Source organism: Anser cygnoides, chromosome 3 (genome assembly GCF_040182565.1).
Source record: "Anser cygnoides isolate HZ-2024a breed goose chromosome 3, Taihu_goose_T2T_genome, whole genome shotgun sequence".
In the NCBI taxonomy this organism is placed as follows: domain Eukaryota; kingdom Metazoa; phylum Chordata; class Aves; order Anseriformes; family Anatidae; genus Anser; species Anser cygnoides.
Window position 1 is genome coordinate 119,326,314 of NC_089875.1, and position 22,010 is coordinate 119,348,323.

At 48.7% G+C, this 22,010-nt stretch overlaps 1 protein-coding gene across 2 annotated transcripts; it reads left to right on the plus strand.

Moving 5' to 3' along the window:
* The first annotated feature begins 1,669 nt into the window (after nucleotides 1-1,669).
* Nucleotides 1,670-21,453, plus strand: EFHC1 (EF-hand domain containing 1). 2 transcript variants are annotated; one of them, XM_048079347.2, is made up of 11 exons: nucleotides 1,670-1,816; nucleotides 6,169-6,390; nucleotides 7,889-8,176; nucleotides 9,885-10,034; nucleotides 11,163-11,355; nucleotides 11,665-11,885; nucleotides 12,691-12,831; nucleotides 14,050-14,263; nucleotides 14,875-15,022; nucleotides 15,862-16,078; nucleotides 18,102-21,453. In XM_048079347.2, exons 1-11 carry the CDS (start codon nucleotides 1,709-1,711, stop codon nucleotides 18,171-18,173), a joined length of 1,974 nt encoding a protein of 657 aa, XP_047935304.2. In that variant the 5' UTR covers nucleotides 1,670-1,708; the 3' UTR covers nucleotides 18,174-21,453. The 2 variants fall into 2 exon arrangements, with proteins under 2 accessions (XP_047935304.2, XP_047935305.2); XM_048079348.2 differs by lacking the exon at nucleotides 6,169-6,390 and having other exon boundaries at nucleotides 1,694-1,816.
* The last annotated feature ends 557 nt before the right edge of the window (nucleotides 21,454-22,010 follow it).

Genomic DNA, 22,010 nt, shown 5'->3' on the forward strand with positions numbered 1-22,010 from the left:
GATTTTGGATACTCGACTATCAGATTTCAGCCTGCTGCCAACAAGCCTGTGCTTCCAAGTGTTTTTTAACAGACCCATTGGAAGCAGTCCTCAAATCTATCGGACCACAGATGGGGTGTGCTGAAACATTGTCCGCTCTTAGCATGGGATTCACAGGGCAGACTTTTTGTTACCATACATGACAGGGGTGTAAGTACATGTAACAGCACAGCCTTTGCCCCAAAATATACGAGCTTTAAGTAGATAAGAGCTAGGAAATCTTGATATAGGAAACACTGATCCTTCTCCTTTTTAGGAGTAGGGCTGTAGAGATGTAGGAAGCTAAAGAGGCTCGCCTTAACCTTTGCAAGTCTGACTCGCCTGTAACAGAAGCAGATGGGTGTCAAAGATGCAGCTGGATCAAGATGTTCTGAGTTCAATTCTTTATTCCCCATTTCTCCCCTCTCCTGCTTTATGGTATTTCTAACAAAGTATTAACTTCTGCCATGGCTTTGCTTAATTGTCATTTCTTCATTCCCATCTCCCCAGAAACACTCAGGGGGAATATATTCAGGGAGACTAAAGTGTTCTGATCCTCTCCTTGCTCATGTCTAGAGCCTAAAATCCCCCTTTGTGATGGCCTCTCTTTGCTTTAGTCCCCCTCTCATGCAAAGTGGGGGACAGCAGCTCTCCTGCCCCATTGCTCAAAGAGCACACTGCCACACAGCCTTGTGAAAAAGCTGCTGTCTCTTGCTTAGAGGACGGTAAGAGGATAGCAGGCAAGTTTCCTTCTCTGAGGAAGGTTCTGGCCCTTGCTGAGTTCAAGACGCCTGCTAAATGGTGCTTGAATACACCAGGAGAAATCAGAGAGGCGCTTGGGTCTCAGTACCCGCATCCGAGTCCACAGCCACGCTAGCTGCTTGCTGTCTCTCAGACCCATCTCTTTCAGCCCTGCTTGGCCTTCAGTCTGTTATTTTCCTTTCTAGGCTCATCAGAGCCATTCTTTATCTCTCACTGCCTGGTTTTCTTCTCTCTCCCACAGCATGCTTAGAGAGAGTGTGTTTCTCTCCGCCTGACTTCTGCTTACAAAACTCCCAGATCCCGCTGCCTGCCCTTGAATCGCAGCCTGGTCTGTCTTGAACGCCGATGATAAAGACACCAAGGGAAAGAAATACAGAAAACTTTTTTACTGTGGCGATTACTTGGCTTTCTTTTTATCTGTTACGCTTAACGGCGACTTTTGCCCAGCAGCTTTCTTCTTGGTGACCCTCCTGCTTTTTTTGCTGCTTCCTTCTGGAGTGAAAAAATCGTGCAGAGAAGAGGGGAATGATGTCAGTGTTACAACCCGCTGCTAATATACACACTATATACATAATAAATCAGCACAGTCACTTCTGTGGAAGTATTTTGAGCACTCGGGGTACGGATTTGTCCCCCTAAACTCCTTCTCTCCCTGGGCACCCCACAGTGCACAACTCCCAGAGGAGAAGGCTGGGCTCCCGCCCCCCGTTGGGGACATTTTAACACGGGGGGGGGGGGCACAGCCCCAGCTGTGACCTGAGGGCTCCCAGAATGAAACACCCGAGGGCCCTGAGGCCTCCCAGGGCCTCAGCCGAGGCCGCGGGCCCGCCCGTTGCCATGGCAACCGCTCCGGGTCGCCCGGCGCGCACGCGCGTCCCGAGGGCGGGCGCATGCGCACCGAACGCGGGGGGGGGGGCGGGCGGTTGCCATGGAGACGGCGTCGCCCCCCCGGGGCAGGAGCGCGGCCGCCGCCATGAGCTCGGAGCGGGGCCCGGCGCTGCCCTTCCTGCCGGGCTGCGCCTTCAGGGACCCCACGGTGAGCCCAGCCGCCCGGCAGCACGCTATCCCGGGGCCCCCGGCGTCCGTGCTTCTGGTCCCGTCCTCTTGGGACGCCTCCCCCCGCAATAGCGGGCTGGCTTAGGGGATAAACACCCCCCCCCCCCCCCCCGGGCACCCCCTCAGGGACCCCCTCAGGGACCCCCTCAGGGACCCCCAGCGCTCCCTCAGACCCTCCCCTGGCTCCCTGGCAGCGCTGCTGTCCCCACATCCGCCTGCTGTCCCTCCAGGGGACGTGTTGTCCCTCCCTGAGCCCAGCCCCAGGGAGCCCGCTGGTCCCGCAGACCGCCCGCTGATTCCCCCGAGGGTTGTGGTAGCTCCCCAGTTCACCGGCGTCCTGTCAACCCATGCCTGGCGAGCTGGGAAGTCCGCAAACGCACTGGGCACCCTTTTGGGGTACCCACCGAGGTGACACCCGCTGAGGTGACGCCCACCGAGGTGGCACCCAAGGGACCTGGTGCCCTCTAAGCTCACCTCGTGCTCCCCAAGGGACCGAATACCCACCGATCCTCTGTGTCCGGGTGTTTCCCAAAGCCAACAGGTACCCGCCGATCTCACTCCTTGGGACCTGAACGCTCTGACCCCGCCTGGTACCCCTGAGGTCGCCCACAGGAGACCTGGTGTTCCCTGAGTGCCCCCAGTGTGATTTCAAGCCTGTTCACAAGGAACTGGGTATCCCTGAGCACACCCTACAGGGGATTTGGTACTCTTAAACTCATCCCCGAGGAACCCATTGCATCTTGCATCGATCTGATAGCCCCTGCGATTGTCCTGGTAGCTTTGCAGAGTTAGGTTTCCCCTCCCAATTCATGTGATACCCCAAAGGAAGGGGTACCCTCAAAGTCACTTTATAAACTTGAACCCCCCCCAGGAAAACTACAGCTTCTCTGCCCCATCTCAGGACCTGATACTCACTCTGATACTGCCCTGAACCAAACCCCATGCAGGCACCCGGTAACTTCCACAAATGCCTTCTCTGTATGCCCTGGAGAACTTAATCAGACCACAGGGATGCTCAGGAACCTGAGAATCCAATATTCTGTTAGACAACTGGGATCCCTGCGCAGAGCTGATGCCGTCACAGCCCCCAGGATCTTCCCAAAGAAGCAAGACCCACTCAGCTGTGCCCAGGCTCCTTGGAAGAAGCAGCCTCTTCCTCATCCTCTGCACTTTGAATGAACACCTAGGCAAAGAAGCAACCTTTCCTCTTCCCCATTCCCAACGGTCCACGCGCTGAGGTTCTGATAACCCCAAACCACCCCGGTAACCTCTTGTGAAAGCAGCAGCACAGAAGAAAATTGATACTCCCTGGGCTCCTTCCAGTGCTGTTTTGGAGCAGCTTCCTTCTCCCCAGGGAACTAACATCTCGAGTCTTGATGCCATTACTCGTCTTCTGATGAGAATCCAATATCCTTGAATTTTCTGGAGTGCCTCCCTCAGAAGCAACGCTCCCAAACTTCAGCGGGGAGCAGATATACCAGGGCATGCCTGACGTTCCCCTGGAGCTTAATATCCCTGAGGATAGCCTTAATATCCCATTTCCAGAGAGCTCAGTACTCAAGTGAGGCCTGTTTGTCCCCTTGTTCGTCCCCTGCTCCCTCCCAATGCATTCGAATTCCCTGGCAGGGCCCCAGCATGCTCTGGTATTGCAGGATAAAGGAACCTCATGCACGGGGACCTTTGTCATGGGACGTGCTCCACTGAAAAATAATGAAAAAGAAAGGAGAGAGATGCCTGGAGGTGGTACTCCTGGTCCTCGATGCTCCTGTTGAACACCGACCCTCCCAGACTCGGCACTTCCACAGCTTCTGGCGCTTCCCTAGGTCGCCTCCCCTCCATCCCCTGCCACCACAACGTTATTTCTGGAGGAGGCTGCAGTGTTTCCCAGGTGCCCTCACGACAGAAGCTTCTACAACTCTTAACTGCTCCTCGGGAGTGGGGAGGAAGCTCTCTTTTCTTTCTTCTGCTTGTGTGTGGGTTAGCCCGGGACGCGTCGTTGGTGCTGTGCGGTCTCAGTGGTGCCCTCCGGCACAGCCGAAGTGGTTTCTAAGTCAGGGATGAGGTCTTCAGCAGTAAGCGGAGTCAGTTGCTCGTAACAAACACCCTCGATCGGGCAGCTATAGGGGTTATCTCAGCGCTATTCTCACTGTTGGGTTGGAATTTTACAATGCAAATCTCTGCTCCTAGCAAAATATGATTTCCTCTATCGGTAAAATGCTGCCCGCTTTAGTCACGTGAAGGGCTGTACTGACATCAGCGTGCAAGAAACACCCACAGGACTTAACAGAGGAGATAGTTCAACAGTTCTGGTTACCCTAAAATAACAACTGGTAACGTTTTAAGGGGATCCAGGCTCCGGAAATGGCTTTGCACTGCTCCTCAGGACGAGCCTGAGCGAGTGAAATCACCTCACTTTGCCAGCCTATAAAATGAGCGTCGTGTTAGTGGTTTTCCAAGTGAATTTTGAGACGTGCAGAAGAAAATCTCTGTGTTTGAGTGAGACCGTGGTTAGTTATTGCTTTGTGTGTGTGCAGAGACACTGGCAGGGGAAGCAGCATTTGTGCGAGGCTTTATAGACTTAGCCAAGGACTTAATTCAGCGGATTTTCTCAGATAGGGACCGGCAGCGACTGATATTAGGAGTTTACATTCTGGGCTTTCCCTTTCAAAGCGACATTAGTTACCTGATACCGCGAGATGCGGGCTGGCCTGGCGACGTGGGAGCCTTGTTCATTCATGAGGTGTTTTCTTTAGGCAGCTGTGGCCCTTAAAAGCCCGTCTGCCTCTGACAAACACCGCTGTTGCCCAATTTAAGGCCAAACTTCTTGGTTTCCCCTTGAACGTTTTCCCCACGGCTTTCCCTGTATAAAGGCACTTGGTTACCGGGAGGAAATGGCAATCCTGTGGCAGGGCTAATGTTTATAAAACGCTCGGTTAACAACGCGTCTTCAGTAAATTCTCTTGTTTTCACCTGAACCTCTTTTCCTAACTGCTCTGCCCTCAGCATTGCGAGACGCACAGCACCAGTTCGGAGAGAAAACAGGCAGCTACTTGAAATCCGAGTGGGGCCTTGAAGGTATGAATGAGATTAGAGGTTTAACCATGGGGGGCAGAGAGGGGGAGGAGGAGAAGCGGTTCACATGCCTGGGGTTGGACCGATCGCACGTCTAGGTCTGGAAAAGGAGCTGAAGAAAATCTGGAAATGCCTACAGTTCTCTTTTATTTGGCAAAACTCAAGGTAAAGTCAGAGGCTTTATTATCAGGGACTCGCAGTTTCTCCTGTTTTCCCTGGAACACTGAGTGCTGAAGGCCTGGTGGGTGCAGCCGGCCCTGTGCTGTTTCAGTTGGTTTTGGGACTGCAGGTGAGGTACCAGATGTGGTGGTCTGTGAGGGGACCCACGTCCGATCTTCATCTTCAGCAGTGACGAACACGACTGGGCAGGCAGAGATCCCATCCTGTTTTCAGCTCTGATATTCTCTTGTTGTGCGTCTGTAAGCAAAGCAGGGACCTTCCCGTGCCATCTGGATAATGATTTAGCTTCAAGAACGGCTCAGGAGCTGGCGTGAAGCAGGGAGCAAAGAGAGGTGAAGGGCTCTAAGAAGGTCAAAACCAAGAAGAAACCATCAAAGCAAACAATATCAGGTGATTCCTACAGACAACGTTATTCAGTGCTCACAAGGACAGAATTCTCTTTGTCTTATCAGGCCTCACAAATCTGCTACAGGGCCTTACGCTGTGCTTGTGGCTTTTTTCGTGTGTGGACCTTCGCACAGGCCGTGGGGAGACGTGGTGGGCCTGCGGCTGTGCTTTGGCGTGTTTCGTGACTGCAGTTCCGTGCGCACGACACGCCTTGACTCAACGCAGCAAGGAAACTCCTCTGAATATCATCCCCAGGAGAGGTTTGACGAAATATCAACAGAAGACGCAGCAGGTGCACAACCATCCTTGTGCGATAGCCAAGGGAGCTCCATGAGGCGTAACAGTGAGGTCCCTCGGTGCTTTGTACTGCGGGAACACAGAGAAAGGAGCAAAGAGTTAGTGAGACAAACACTAGGGCAGATGGAGTGCTGTCACCCCATTCTGGACACCGAGACTTGTGGTAAGTCTGCGCCAGAGCTAGATTTGAGATCACTCTGCTGCTTTGTTCCTCCGGTCACTGTTTTTTTCAGCCTTTTTGACCTAAGCATAAAATTTGCTTGTAATTCACTGCTGGTTATAATAAAACGCCGTGGAGGCATTCTGCGTGTCCGACTCTTACTGTTTTTCTGTGCTTTCAGTAGCCGTCTCTGCTGAGTGCGTGTAGTATTTTAACATCTGGTTTTTCTTCCCCAGAAAACATCCTTTCATCGCTCTCAGACCCTGGGCTACAAAAATGGCTTTGCCTTTTGTCGGCTGCCAACAGTGGGGATCGGCGGGGAGCGACTGTACGTGAATCAGCTTTCTCAGGCTGAATTAGATGAATTATCCAACACGAGACCCACGCTGACCTACAGGCAAGCCAGGCAGGCTCCTCCTTCAGGCTTCATTCCAGCACACGTGGCTTTTGACAAAAAGGTATAAAGAAGCTTATTCCAGGAATATCAGCTGGCCAAGCTCGGAGACATAAACAGTCAGCTCCAGGGTTCACGGGACAGCGTACAGCAGTTTTCAGATGCCATTGCCCTTAGTCAGAGACAGCTGAACCCCAGTCTGAAAGAGGCTTTCTTTGCTCAGGAGGAGGATTATAATACGTAAACGATGTAAGACATTCCCCACGAGTTATGCCGGAGCGTTTCCAGCAGGAGTTTGAAAAGAAGTTTGATTAACTCTGAAAAGCTTCAGTTTATAACTGCTGCTCTGTAAAAGCCAGCCTGCCCTTCTGCATTTCCAGGGCTATATTGAGGTTGTAACCGAGCTTAGACTGTAAAAGTCACTCTGCAATGGAGTGCTCGCATACTGTCTGGCTGTGGTCTATCTATTTATGCTCGTGCTTGTCACCGCAGCGTGTTAGAGCCTGCACTGCCCCGTTAGTACTTCCTGCATTACATCTTGGTGATCTTATCGGTCTAGGAGGTGGCTGTGTGTCTGCCTGGAGCAGTCCCGAGCTGACCCTTGATTTTCAATGTTGCACAGGCTCCACGAGGGCGTGTGCAGCCCCAGGCGGAGCAGTCCCTGCAGAGTGTGCAGGGCTCAGCAGCCCTGAGCACACAGCAGGAGCTGCACGCTGCCAGGCAGGCCTGCAAAGGCAGCCTGCAGCCAACCCTCAGCCCGTCTGTGAGACAGCCTGGGGAACAGATGTGCTGTGTTAATTACTGCTTCAGAGGCCGTTCTTTCAGAGTCACGTCGATGTTGCCGTTTAATCTGTCAGACACTTCTCAGCCCCTTCATTCAGGCCAGAGGAGCAGCCGCTTGCTTACCTAGCTCTGTGGGCTGACAGAGGCTGGGCGTGCAAGGCTCGGTTAGCCACCTACGTCCTCTTAGGGGCAGTGAATGTTCTTGGAGGGAATACTCATGCTTCTTTCACGCACGGGAACTGTGAGCGACTGGCTTTTGGCAGGGTGTGCAGCATGCGTTTTCTCTGGGCCCTGATTTCTCTCCTTGTTTCTCCAGCACACACTGGCTCTTCCTTTCAGTACTGCATGGATATGAGTTCCTGAGCCATGCAGGTCTTAAGGTCCACAGATGTGGTGGAACTCAGCTGAAATCACCAGGTAGCTTTGTAGACCCTGGTTTAAGGAGGCTGACTATTAAAGAAAGTCACGAGATTACTGGCAGCAACTGAGCACCTGGCAGGAGGTAAAATAGCAGGTGATCAAAGGAAGAGGGAAAGGACTACATTTATTACAAGTGTCTCATGCCTACCAAACTAATAAAAGGCAAATGCTGATAAAAGCCCTCATGATGCCTCCACCATTAGTCACAGATTAGGCTACAGCAGGCTTTGATGATTCTATAGATTACAATCCAGTAATTTTGCACTGTCAAAACACCTTACAAATAAACTATTCGGACTAATCATGATGTTCAAATTGTTTCTTTCTCTCTCCCTTTGGGATGTTGTCCCAAACAACAGATTTTGAAGTTCGATGCCTATTTCCAGGAAGATGTTCCTCTCTCTACAGAAGAGCATTACCGTGTTCGCCAAGTGGGTATTTACTACTATCTGGAAGACGACAGCATATGTGTCATAGAGCCTGTTGTGAAGAACTCTGGTCTCCCTCAAGGCAAACTTATCAGACGCCATCGCGTGCCCAAGAACGACCGTGGGGAGCATTACCACTGGAAGGACCTGAATCGGGGCATGGACATCACCATGTATGGCAGGACGTACCGCATAGTCGACTGTGACCCGTTCACCCAGGTGTGTTGCTTGTACAGAGAATACTGACACGAAGAACCCCAGGAGTTACAGGTGGCAAGAGCTGCTAGAGTCCCAGTAGCCTGTACCTGCAGCTTTCACACTGAGGTTGCTTGAGATCTTTCGTTTTGTGTTCTGTGGAGACTTCTTTCCTTAGATCAATAGGTAGTTCAGGGTATGATACTTGCTGAGGGCACAATAACTGCTCAGTATTTTTGCCCCAGGGCTGCTTTGACTCTGTTCTCTGTCCTCAAGGTTCGGTACAACAAAAACTCGAAGCTCATTTCTGTGTTAAGAAAATTGGTCTAGGTTCATTTCTATGTGTACAACAGTTTAACTGCGTGGAGTCCTAATGAACCATTGTGCATATATGAAAGAGAAATTACTGATCTTATCTTAGCTCTTTTCCAGCTTAATACTCCTTTGGTAAGAACAGGGTAAGGGAATGCTGTCAGTAACTCTGCATTTATCTACAGCCAGCCCAGAAGAGCACTCATGGTCAGTGGGTTGAGAATCGTGGTACAAACTGACCTAAGAGCGCTTACTCATTGCTTACTTTTCTATTTCTGGCTATTTCTGTACCAGTAAATTAAATAATAACAATGCATTAACAAAAATAACAAATACCAATGTACTAGTATACTCTTAGTTTGTCCCCAGTGTAATCTGGGCCCTGGCTAACCACTATTCTTCCAAGCGCTTCCCAGGAACAATCCAGGAGTTAGAATGCTCCAGGGACCATTCTCAATAGATGAATTGCATGCAGCCAGCTCATCCTGGAGGCCGAGAGAGTTTAGATAAGGGTTATTCCTTGCCAGTTGGCCTCAGTGCCCAGGAATGTTCCCAATCGTGTGTAATATATTAATACATATCCGTCAAGAGTGTGTGGGGCCTACTCTGCTGGAACTGGATGGCCGTTAAAGTCAGTTGACATCAGATGAAGAGCTGGTTCACCTGTTAATCTTGGTTGCTTGATGGAAAACATGAAATGAGCTACGTGGGTCTACATCTCAAGGTCTCCGGTCAATTTTATCATTAACTGGCATCCTCTAGACCGGAAGAGTCTGAAAACGTGAACCTGCCTTGTGAGTTTTCAGGGTGATCTCACAAGTCTGCTGGAGATGTTTGCACAGGTGCTTTCTGGGTTGAATATTTTCATGGGCCACTTCCCAAAGCCAAACAGGGAAGAAGTCCATTGACTTCAGAGGTTGTTTTAAGTGACAGAGTGCACAAGCAATACCCTAGAGTTTGTTTATGCATCCAAGGTAAGCCAAAAATTCCCTTTATAAACAAACAGATTGTTCTCCTTCTGTGGGAAAAGTGCTCCTCCTGGAAGAGGAGCTAAAGCTGTAACTCTGGACACACATCCTTCTGGCCAGAGGGGTCTCAGCGGGCCTGGAATGGGTCACACTAACTTCCATTGTATGATGGAATGGAGAACCCTGTGTCTCTTGCAAATTTAGACTGACTACATCCATGGTTATGCATTTACTTAATCTTTTTGGTTTACATAAAATAGATCAACCCAACTGTTATCCTCCATTTAAAGTCCCTAAGGTCAAGGAAGATGGTGCTTAAGTAAAATCTGACTTAGGACACTGAGGGCAGGACTGCCCTGAGCAATGAAAAGGCAGACAAAGTCACCTATCTCTAGTCACCTCTTATCTTTAGAACTCATGGCAGCAACTAATACCTCAGGTGACTTTCCTAGGTGTTCCTGGAGAGCCAAGGAATTGAACTGAACCCTCCAGAGAAAATGGTTTTTGATCCTTACACAGAAATGCGTCAGATGCCCATGCGCATGTACATCACACCATCAGATTTCGACCAACTGAAGCAGTTTCTGACTTACGACAAGCAGGTGAGTGAGCTGGCAGCAATCACCCACGTTATAGTCTATATGTGTCATAGAAACCTGGGTCTTATGAGTGCCTGCAACTCTAATCATTCTAAAAAACTCCAGTCCACTGCACAGACTCCAAATTTGCTTCTTTCTTGGTGTTAGTGAGAAACAAAATCATTTTTTTGCTCAACTTTGTGCCTTGTGAACAGTTTCTCTTTGGACTGCAGAGCCCGTTCTCCAGATCCTTCATCTCTTTCTTGCTTTCTTTTGGGATGCTGTAGGCCACCTGCCTTGGAAAGTTAGCAGATAGGAGCGGATGCAGTTCTAATATGAGTGGGGATGATGCAGTCACGCCTGGGCCAGCTCTGCCTGTGACAGCTATTGGGTTGTGTGTTTAGGAGCTGCACCTTGGGGAACGTTTGAGCTGGTCCACTGAGTGCAGCACTCCCAAAGCAGTGCCTGCCACTTGAATTTGTTAGATTGCCAGTAGGTCAACGTGATCCCACAAAGCTAAGCAGGCATTGCACCAGTAAGCGATGGACTTGGAAGCACTGCAATATGAGGTGTTTGACTTCTGTGGCATTAAAACATATTTCCAATAGTAAGAAATAAGATGGGGTTTATAGTGAATGCAGTCTCCTTAGGACAGCTCCATACATTCCCCTCTGCCCTCCTCATCATGAGAGTACTAAAGAATGGGCCATGAAACCTCAAAGAGGTTTAAAAGTCAAAACTATATTCTGTCCTACTTTGTTAAGTTTCATTAGAAAAATCACCTCCATTAAGAGGACTTCCCTACTCACCTTGGGTAAGTATTTTCTGCTAGTTTTTAATCACTTTTCCCCCCATTTTTCCTCACACTTCCTGAACTAAATTTCTTGCCTTAGCACATATTGTTCTCTCTCGTGGCTGCAGTCAAGATAAGCCAGGCCTGTTCAGCTCTCCAGGCCCTTCCCTCTGCTGCCTCAGCAGCCCATGCATCCCAGTGCCCACAGTATAACAAGGGCTTGGTTCTTCTGCTCCTGGCAGAGAAGAGTGCTGAGTTGTCTCCAGTCACCTCACCCATTTCAATCAACTTCATTTGGACAAAGTGTTAGTAATTCTAATCCATGTTTGTTTTCTGTGCCTGTTTTTTATCCACCCCAGGTCCTTCGCTTCTATGCCATGTGGGATGACACCACCAGCATGTTTGGTGAGAATCGGCCTTACATCATACATTACTACTTGGCAGATGACACGGTGGAGGTTCGGGAGGTCCACAAGCACAACGATGGCAGAGACCCATTCCCTGTACTGATAAAACGCCAACGTTTGCCCAAAACCTTTGTGGAGAAGAAAAGTAAGTTTAGACCAGCCAGCACATCTGCTTGTGCTAAAGTGCCTCAGTGGGTGGGTGTAGATGTGGAAGCTGTGTCAGGGATACATCAAGTCTGGAGCATCTGTGATGAGAACACTGCAAGCATCATCAGCTTTTGGCCAAAGAAAAGTTCTTTCAGTGATCACTAAAGTCTTTATCTTTTGGGAAGCAGAGCAATACCAACAGCTCCGTGGAGATTTTTATACAACTTGCTTTTGTACTCCTTTTTGCAATGAAATATTAACATCTACCTGATTGATTTATTTTTCTTTTTGCTCCCTTGTGCTTTAGAGACCTTCCCAAGCTGTGTGCTGGAAATCTCTGATCAGGAGGTACTTGAGTGGTACACAGCTAAAGATTTTGCTGTTGGCAAATCCACCACCCTCCTTGGACGCACTTTCTTCATCTACGATTGTGATGAGTTCACACAAAACTTCTATCGTGACAAATTTGGCATCACAGACTTCCAACCAGTGGAGATAAAGGAGAAACCACCTGAGGAAGTGCCGCAGGTACTGTAAACAATTTCCCAAAGGAAGGGAGAGAAAGCTGCAGACTCTCTAAGCTCTGGTTGTAAAGTATAGGTTCAGCTTAGCAAGAGGTTGTAAAGAGGTTCAGCATAAAGAAAAGCTGTAAGCAAGTACCTTGAGGAAGACAAGGCAAGGATGGTTATAAGTCATATAACAGGGAAAACCCTCTGAAACTGTCAATTGTGAATAGCATAAAGGACAGAGCACTTGCTAATGGTGATAGAAAGCACTCTGGTTATGTCTATACTAGAAAATGAAATAATGTCAGGGTTTGTTTTCTGACTGGGAAACTAACTGGCACAGTCTGGCTGTACTCATACCACTAAGCTCTCCCTCATTCTCCAAAAAAGGGTTGCTAAGTCCAAAGTGCTTGCTGGGGATAGTCATTGCCCATGTTATCTCCCAGACTGAGCCCAGGAATAGTGCAGAGTGTTAGCTGGCCTAGCCCACAGACGTGATGGGGCTTTGGTTAGCAGTGTAACCATTTAGATGACTGAGTTCCTCTGCACAGGAAGGGTTAAGTTATTAGCATACCATTAGTCTCTTTATTCAAAGAAATTACCTGGCTTACAGACTAAAATTTTCTTAGCTCTCTTAAGTTTCTCTGAATAACGGGTCCAACACATGATTGGGCTAGTAGCATCTTTACTGAGCAGGGTGGCACAGCTGTTGCCACCTGGTGACAGAAGAGTTCTTTCCAAACAGATGATTTCTGATAAGCTGTCTTGCAAACATTGTCTTGTTCTTAGTTTCAGCTGTTTCTGCTTGGTATCTCCCCTGGCTGCAGGTAATTCCTCCCTATAATGGTTACGGCTTCCTTGAAGACTCTCTTCAGAACTGCTTTTCTCTGTTTCCAAAGCCTCCCCGGAAAGATATAATTAAGATGCTAGAGAACGACCACAAAGTGCTGCGATACCAGGTGGCCCTGGTAAGAGTTTTCCTTGGTGATATAGCGCTTACATCAGTTCATGTTGTAGAGTCAGAAGGATGGGAAAAACAGGCTGCTCAGACAAGGCTGCTAGCAAATTTTCTTCTGTGCTGGTGGGACAAGAGATTTCCCTGAGCACAGGCTCATGACTCTTAGGGGATGCCCCTGGGTTACTGCGTACTTGCTGTGACAATTAGTAGCACGCAAAGGTAGGAAAAAAAACAAGGCCAGGCAGCGCAAAATAGACGTGCTACAAAACCACAGCCATTTATGGAAAAACTCCCACTGACATCAGCACGTGACAGATGGCCCTCATTGAAACTGCATTGCAACTGGGCACCGTGCCTCTGCCTGCCTCCAACTGCTGCCAGAAGCGTGAGCTTGCTGGCTCTCTGCTGCTGGCTCTCAGCACCTGTCCTTCCCCAGGCCAGTCCCAGCTGCAGCAGCCAGCAAGGGGCTGTGCTGGCAGAGCAGCAAAGTGCCGGTGCAGAAGCTGGGGACAGACCACGGGGACGGCGCTTTCCACCCGCAGCGTTCAGGCCCTCGCCTTTGTGCCAGCTTTGCAGCTGGTTTATGCAAGGAACCTCTGGCACGTCCAGCAGCAGCATTGGCATTTCCTGTGCTGCCTGGTGCCTGCCCTCTCCAAACACTCAGGGTGAACAAGGGCTGATTTCTTTTCTCTTTTGTGCAGGAGTTCCTAAAGGTCACAGCTGACGAGTTAAGATCAACTTAATTTTAAGCTAAGCAAGTAAACCCACTGGTGTGTGAGGGGAGTGTCTTCCTGTGAGTAAGAGCACCAAGCAGCACCGGCCCCTCTCAGGCAACCATTAGAATGAAAAATATAAGTTTAATGGTAAACTTTACAGCTGGAATTCCTCTGGATGAATCATTCCATATAGGATATTCCTTTCTCTTGGATTACGCAGTCTGGAAACACTGAATGCATTTGGTCACTGCATCCCAAATTCTGCTTGTTAGCCCAACAGGAACAAGTAACCTTTGAAATTCAGGTATTTAATGCTGTCTAGGGCTTTGTTACCTGGTGTCAGTGTATCTGCAGCTTTTGCCTATATCAACTGCCTTGTTTAGTCAGCTAGAAAAAAAGCTATGAACTCTGGGCGCTTATTATTAGCAGGTTACATTGTAGTCCTGAGCTCCTCGGGAAAAAAAGAAACCTGGTTCAAATGTTCTTTCCCAAAGCTACTACCTTTCTTCTAGGAGTCACCAAACCCCGAGGACAGTAAGCGTCGTTTCATCCTCTCTTATTTCCTCTCCAATGACATGATCAGCATCTACGAACCCCCAGTCCGTAACTCCGGCATCATTGGGGGCAAGTACTTAGGAAAGACCAGGGTCGCCAAACCAGGCTCTACTACAGACAATGCCACGTACTACGGGCCCTCTGACTTCATCATAGGTTCTACGATTGAAGGTAAGATCCAGCCTGGCTTAGGAATGCTCTGAGCATTGGGTTTCCAGTGCCTGACCTGTCCTCTGTGGCACAGACAGTGCACAAGTCTTCCTGCATTTGAGAGATCTGCTCCTTCTGGATCTGGTTGCATTGAGTTACCAGGTCACCAGCTGGTGTGAATGGATATAACTCTCCTACTGTCAGCGTTCGGACCTTAGACATAATTAGGAAAAGGGAGATGTTCTTCATTGTAGGTGTTCACATTTTGGGAGCTGCCCGGATTCACAGGGTTAAAGCTCTGCCAGTAACTTTGTTACTATGGCCAGTAACAAAGGCCATTAACCTATCCTGTATGGAAAATAAATGTAATACTGAAATGTTCGAAACACACCAGTGCTAATGGGGGAGTCATTTTAAGCCCAAGCATGGTGTCTTTGCTTTCAGCAGCTGCTCTTGCGACAAAATTCCCTTTGTGTGAGTGAAACCCTTCGCACTATAAGGATTGCAACAAATAGCCCAGTCAGCTCTGACCCTAACCACAGGGGAGAAAACATGCTCCCTCCTAGGTGATGAAGTGACTTAACCACGCTGAAAGGCAGGTAGCACTGCTTGCTTTAATGCCTCTTCCACAGTGTTTGGCCACAGGTTTGTTATCACTGATGCTGATGAATACGTGCTTAATTACATGGAGAGCAATGCAGAGAGCTTCCCTGCAGCAACACTGCAGTCCCTGAGGGATCATTTTCGCCCACGGCAGGTGGTGGAGGAGGCTGCCAAAAGGTAGGCTTCAAAGGATGGTGTTGTGGAGCTAAATGAGACTCAGGGCTGACGACGAAGGGGATTTCCAGCAGCCTCCATGGGCTCCAGCCTGCTGTCTAATGGCTGCTCAGCTATAATTCAGCTCCAAGATCCTGTGTCTGAACACATACAGGGGGTATGAGGTGTGTACAATATAATGTCACGGCTGCCACTGACCCCAAAACCCTGTGGGACAGCTCTGGCTCAGCAGAAGAGACACTTTCAGCTAAATGGATGCAGTCATCTTTTTTTCCAAAAGAGAGCAGTGAACTGTAATAGGTGCTGCTAACGCTGTCTGCATGAGCCACCACCTGGCTGCGGGCTCAGAGGAGGGTCGGTGGAGTCTTTTTCTTGTTTGCTCTGGCCTGTCAGAGCCTAGACCACATACCCTTTCTAGGTGTCTGTCTGGAGCCATTTTAGGTGTCCTAGTAACAATCCTGTAACCTCACAAAGAGTCAGCTCATAGCATGGTACTTCAGAGGGTCTGGTTGAAACTGGAGTTGCACTGCAGTTCCTCAGACTGTATGAAGCATACAAGAAAATCCTCCTTGTCCCAAAGTAATTGTAGGCAAAGGGTGCACAAAGCAAATGTCATGCAGATGGAAAAAACTGTTTACCTAATGTCCAAGATGAAGATTAAGCTTCATCTCTAAGTCCAAGCTGAGATGAGTTTGCCATATGAACCAAGCGCCCCGGAAGCCTGCTCTGTATTCAGAAACACAGTCTGGCCAGCCATGGTGGGCAGCCAGCACAGAAGCATCACAGTAGGGCTGCCAGAAATAGCTTCTACATGAAATCCTCTTCTCTCTTTCCTTCTACAGTGATGTCCCTGCACTAGGGACCAGCCAGCAGGAACTGGATGAATTAATCGCGCGGGTTCGGGAAGAGCTGAAGCTCCATAATTACTTGAACAACAGCAGCATTCGGGAGGCGTTTCTTCGGTGTGACAAGGACGACTCTGGTGTCCTCGACAAAGCAAAATTTTTCTCTCTTTGCAACAGCTTAAGCGTGCCGACCAATGCCGTGCTGGTTAACAAGGTTAGAGGGAAGGGGTGCTGTGCATGTTGAATTCCCCTCCTGTGGGTGTTCCAAAAGAGCTCTTCTACAAACCAGCCCGAGCCAGGCTAGGCCAACAGCTCTTCTGTCCTACAAAGGGGAACAGCTTCAAGAAAGGGGTGAGATTCAGAAAGGCCTCTGAGCTGTTGGACTGAGCCTTTCTTCTCTTAAAGGATGAGGTAATGATTCATGTGTGCTAAGCGAAGGGAAGAAATGTAACCCAGGTTGCCCCCAACATGAGCAGCCTAGTTTTCAGCTGCACTGTTACGTGAAGCTGAAAGTGCCTGCTGGGTCAGGTCTCAGATAGAAGCAGACGAGGAGGTTGTAAATCATGATGGAGATGAGGAACAGGCTACTGCAGAGCTACCGAGTGTCTGTCGTGACTTAGGCACGCCTGGGCCTGAGGGGAGTTGACACTGAGGTGCTTGGGGGATCAACCTTAGGAAAGCACGGACACATTGTGAATTTAACAGCAACTGAATCCAAGATTTGAGAACTAAGCATAGTCCAAAAATATAGTAATAATCATATCCATTACTAATCCTTTCCACATTCAGCTGGCAGCCTGACCCCTCTGTGAGAAGTCAGCCTGTGATCCTTCTTTCTTCAGGTTATAATGTTTGTGCCCATTTGTCACTGAAGTTCAGCAAGCCCACAGCTCACAAGGCAACCCAGCTTCCTCTGCTGCCCATAGCTCGGGCCGCCTGTGGCCTCTTGGTTAACCCAACTGAAACAGACTTGCTGGGCACAATGAGCAAAAAACAGGAAAGAAACTAAAGAGAAAAATTCTTGCAGAGGGGAGGGAGAACGCTTCCAGGAACATGACTGGCAAGGATCCTTGCTTAGCATAAGGAGATATACAATAGATTAGGCGCCAGGAAAGGCAGACTCATGCTTTAAGGAAGCCTAGAAACCAGAGAGATTATTTCCCTTGCTAAAAAAACATGTTTTAACCCACAGATGTGAGCATCACAACCGTGCTTAGAAAGGTGCACAGGCGGGGTAGTTAATTCTCTGAATGTGCACTGAGTAAAGGCCTTTAACCTTTTTAAATTTAAAGTACAAGGTGGTGACCACCCTTCTCCCACTCCAAGACTGGGAGGTGAAGCGGCTTGCCCGAGAACACGCAGGGAGCCTGCGACAACTGAGGCTCAAACCTTGTGTCTGAATCCCCACCTAGGACCTGAACACTAAAAGCATTCCTCTTCGCTCCTGAAATCTTAATAAGACCATGCCCACAGCCCTGGGGACCGTGACGGCGCTATAAATTAAGCATACGGCAGATAGTTAACTACTGTCTGGCCCGGAGAGGAGCACAGTTGTCAGTCACACAAGAACAACACTAGTAAATCTGTCTCCAGGCGACAAGGGGAAGAAGAATCCTTTCAAGGAACTGTGATATTAGACCTTTTCCATCTCCCTGGGTGTCAGAAGGAGATTAGTTATGCAATTAAAGAAACAAAAGCCCTCTTTCTTCCCCGTAAGCATACAAAGGCTATAGCTCTGTAACACAATGCAGGGTCAGGCATGGATAGCAGAACTGGCTCATTAGCAGGGCTGTCACTGAGCTCAATTATCTGTGTCTCCACTTTATGCCATGTGCACACAGCAAGCGACACCACTGAACAGTGACCGTTCAGATATGCTGCCTCCATCACACTTTTGGCAGGGATTTCTACGGGGTTTCTGAAGGATTTGCTGTGACCTGTGTCAGTCTGTGGTCACACTTCATTTTCTGTGGCTCCGTTGTCACTGTGGTGACACTTAGAGGGCAATCAGGAGTAAATACACACTTTAAACTCTAGTCTTTGCATAGGTTACTGTCACCCATAAGCACTCGAGGTTACCTGTGATGCAGGTCTACTGAGGTAGTAGGCTCTTCCACACGAGGGAACAAGATCTTCTGCTCTGTCACATAAGGCGTACCTCTGGATACCTTTCCCTAAAAAAAATACGTTTGCAGCTTCTTCCAACTCTTTATGGTGTTGCTTTTTTTTTTCCCCAGCTGATTGACCTATGTTCTTGTGGAGATGACAAGATAAACTACCGTGACTTCCTCAGAGCCTTCCCCTCGTGAAGCTGAAGCACAAGACCAGCAGTAATATCCTTAGCTGAGTTGACTGGAAGACATCATACTTCAAAAAGGATGCTCTAGTTTTCACCTTTGCTTCACTTACTCTTCCCCTTCCCTCCTTACTAATTTCACCCTGGCTTGGTTAACTTTTTTCTTTCCCAGCCTCTCCCTGCCCTTTTTGCTACCACCAAACTCAACCTCAAAACTGCTGGATATTGAAGTGAAACTCACAGGAAAAAAGTTTTGGAGAACCAAAAGCCAGGTTCTTCAGTTGGCCTCTCAACTTTTCCATGCTTGTACTAGCAAGCAAGGCTTGCTAGAGCAAAAGATCTCTAAAGCCTGGAGTGATGAGCACTCTGGATTTCTCTTACAGAGTTGAAAGGTGCCTCTCACCTTCAAGCAGTGACAACTGCCAGTTTAATTTTTTATTTGCATTGCAAGAAGACCTAAGAGCCCTGCCATGGGTCACAATAAACTCATGCTTGCTAGTCTGAATGTAAGCAAGTCATGTATGGCTGCTATAGCGTTAACAAGTCCCCTTAAAATAAATGTACCTCTGTGCCTCGAGTAGCTAAGGATTAAAATGAAAAAAAAAAATACCACCACAAAAACAATTCTGATTCTGGATTTACTTGAAATGGAGTAGTGGTTTAGCTCTCACATATCTCATGGAAATTGCAGGGTTTGTACGCAGATCTGCTGACAGCAGCTTTGCATTTTTTAACAAAGGTTGGGAGGATGGCTTTCGAACCGAGATGCCGTCTAAACCCATCTCAGGCAATCTGTCATCTTACAGGAGAGGTCCAATGAAAAGGAAAAACTAACAGTTGGCATAGCAATAGAGCTCTGACACTTCCGCTCAGATTGCTCATCTCTTCGTGAAGGTAAATGGGGCAGGAGCCTTCTCAGCCCAGATGACACCTGCCAGGTATCGCCATTGAGCACAGATGAAGGGCAGCTATCACGCACGCAGCAGAGAACAAAGCTCTTTGGAACGAAATGCTTATTTAAATCAGCTTTTGTGCTGTGGATTCCCATTTCCCCTCAGCCAGCTGAGTCTCCGCACAACAGCTCCCTCCTGCCTCCCCTTGTTCAAAAAGGTCACCGCTCTTCCATTCTGGGCCCGTTTTGTGCTGCTCTTCACGCCGACCGAGAGTCGCTCGAGCTATCTTGGGTCCACCTCTGATTTCAAAGCATGGCTTGGCGTTGCATGAGGTGCCTCCCAAGCAGCTGCTGACAAAGGCTAACTTCTAAAGGGCACCCTAATCAGCTTTTCCAGAGGCCAAAAACTTACAGATGAAATTACTGGAGCTGTAGGCTGTAGAAAAGAAAGTCGGAATTTGTTTTCTGCACATGCTACGAAATGGTAACCTAATGCTCAACCAAATCATGTAGCGTGCCCAGGGCCAGCTGCGGGAAGTATACAATTTAGCTCACCAGAAAGCATGCACCAAAGCCACATCAAATAAATCATATCCTCCAACTGCCCTTATCCTCCACTCCCAGCAAGCGAGGCAGCCACAGATAACTAACTCAGAAGCAGCTGCCTATGACACGGAAAATTCAGGAATGGGACCCATAGCTGTGGGGAATATGAGGACAATAGATGCCACAGCAAAGGGAACAGACTCATCTAGCATGGCAGGAGGAGGAGAGGTACAACCCAGCCCAGCCTGCTCTGTAAAACCGTACAACTCAGCACCACGATAAAACATCGGTGAACAGCAGCAATGGAGGAATCTATGCCTTTTATTTATTTATTTCAGAAAATACTTTTGTTGAGTTTATCACAAAAGTCATTTAACAACAAACGTCAACAACCAAACAAAAAAAAAACGTACAAAAAAATTGAAGTGACAGGAAGGATGAAACAAATGAGATAAAATATCGGAGGCTGTTACTTCCCCCACACCCCCTCCAAAATCATGAACTTTGCACTAAATATGGAAGAACAGAATTTTTCCTTGGGTTCCTTTGCTGAAGTTTGGTCCACGGAGCCCAATGTATCCAAGGAAAAGCTTTGTGCCTCCGCCTGGCTTTTACAACAACTGTTCCCAGTGCCAGCAACCACCCCCCCAGCCCCGAGGCTAAGTAACATACTTCACAGTTTGAGTGTAAAGCCTGCCAAACCGTCTACTACATGCTCCTAAAGCTTACAGGAAGGCTGTAAATCAGACCCCAGAATCTCCACCTACTGCTGATGCACGTCGGGGTCCATCTACCAAGAGTTCATCCGAGGCAAGAGGCAGGTGCTGCTGTAAATCCCCACGCACTGCAACAGAGCCGGGGCATCTACAGGCTTCTGAGTAACTTGGGGTCGGGGGAGGCATCCTAGAGCAGTCCTTCTCCCCTCCAGCAGGGAAGCCTACCAAAAATACATCTTAAAACAGTGAGTTAAGGGTAAGGGGACCTACGGGGAAACTGGAACTTGTCTTCTTTACCGCTAAACCAAAAATGAGTAAGAAGAAAGAATCCTAAACAAAAAAAACATAACCGTAATGCCCCATAACGTAAGAGTCACTCAGACATTGTAAGTGAAATGCTACATCTGTTCTTCCTCAACCCCCTTCTCTTCCCAAGCCCATTCCCCAACTATCTAAGACAAAAAGAGAGAACTACTGTCGGTTTTTCAAAGCTTTCCTAGGATAGGGGAGGAAAACACTATGCTTCACACCAAACATCACGGACTACTCAGTCCCCGACCTTAGGTCTGACACAGACTACAAAAGCAGTCCCATGCCCGCAGGAAGGGTGCAGAGCAAGCAAGTGTTACACCAGAAGTAGGAACTTGCAGTTTTGCACGGTCTCTACCACTTTCTGCACTGTGGCAGACAAGAGCTCCTGTCTGGGGTTGGGTTTGCTGTTTTTTTTTTTTTTTGCAGAAGACACGGGGCTGGACTGGATGGGGTGCAAGAAGAGCATCCACTCAGTGAAAGGGGGCTCTCAGCATCTTTGTAACGCAAAGCAGTCAAGGACTGCTAAGGGCTTGCAATGGAAATTCCCCATCTGGGGGAAGAAGCGGTTCTTTGGGCTGAGAAGAAGGCTTGGTCTGCTGAGAAATGCCGTGGACACAGAGGAGTTACTGCAGGCTCGCAGCCCGGGGATGGCGTTTGCACTACAAGACGGAGACAGAAGCAGACAGACTGGAAACCTCTGGGACGAGGGTGAGTGTTGCCTTACAGCAAAGGCTCGGCACAGAAAAACAACAGGGTCGCGCCACGCTCAGGCACAACAAGAGGAGATTTCAGAAGGCTAAAGACAGGAGGGGAAAAAAAAAAAACAACCAACCAACAACAAACATCAGCTATAGGTTTAAAAAAACAAACCAACCCAAAAAACAACACGGAAGCGTTTCCAAACCAAACCGTCCCTTTTACTGGTAGCTCTATCAAAAACAAAAACAAAAAAAAAAGAAAGAAAAAAAAGACAACACAAAAAAACAACAAACAAACAAAAACACATGGATGTGGCATATGCTGTACATACGCTGTAGAGAGGGAAGGCTTTCAGGTGCAGCTACAGCACACAGACCTAGCACACGAGGCTACCTGGCAACCTAAGGCACTTGGGATACAACGCGCAATTAGCGACTTCATGAAGACGCAGGGTTGTGCAAGTGGGAAAGCTGCCTGAAGCGAAGCAGGCAGGAGGAGGAATCGTTCGGCAGCCAGTTCCTGGGGGGTTGTACGTGTCATCTGTTAACGGAGCCAGTGCCCCAGCTGCCGCGAGGCACCGGCTTCGCAGAAAGGGACCGCCAAGGCTCCCGAGACGCCGACCACCGGGTGCTCCTGGGGGGCACGTGGCAGCGGGTGGCTGGGGAAGGAGGAGGCAGAGGAAAGG

Bases quoted from the DNA above. Each gene is read 5' to 3' on its own strand.
- EFHC1 (XM_048079347.2), top strand. From the start codon at position 1,709: ATGGAGACGGCGTCGCCCCCCCGGGGCAGGAGCGCGGCCGCCGCCATG. The intron at 11,886-12,690 runs GTACTGTAAACA...CCCTGGCTGCAG, and splicing joins CACCTGAGGAAGTGCCGCAG to GTAATTCCTCCCTATAATGG. The intron at 12,832-14,049 runs GTAAGAGTTTTC...CCTTTCTTCTAG, and splicing joins TGCGATACCAGGTGGCCCTG to GAGTCACCAAACCCCGAGGA.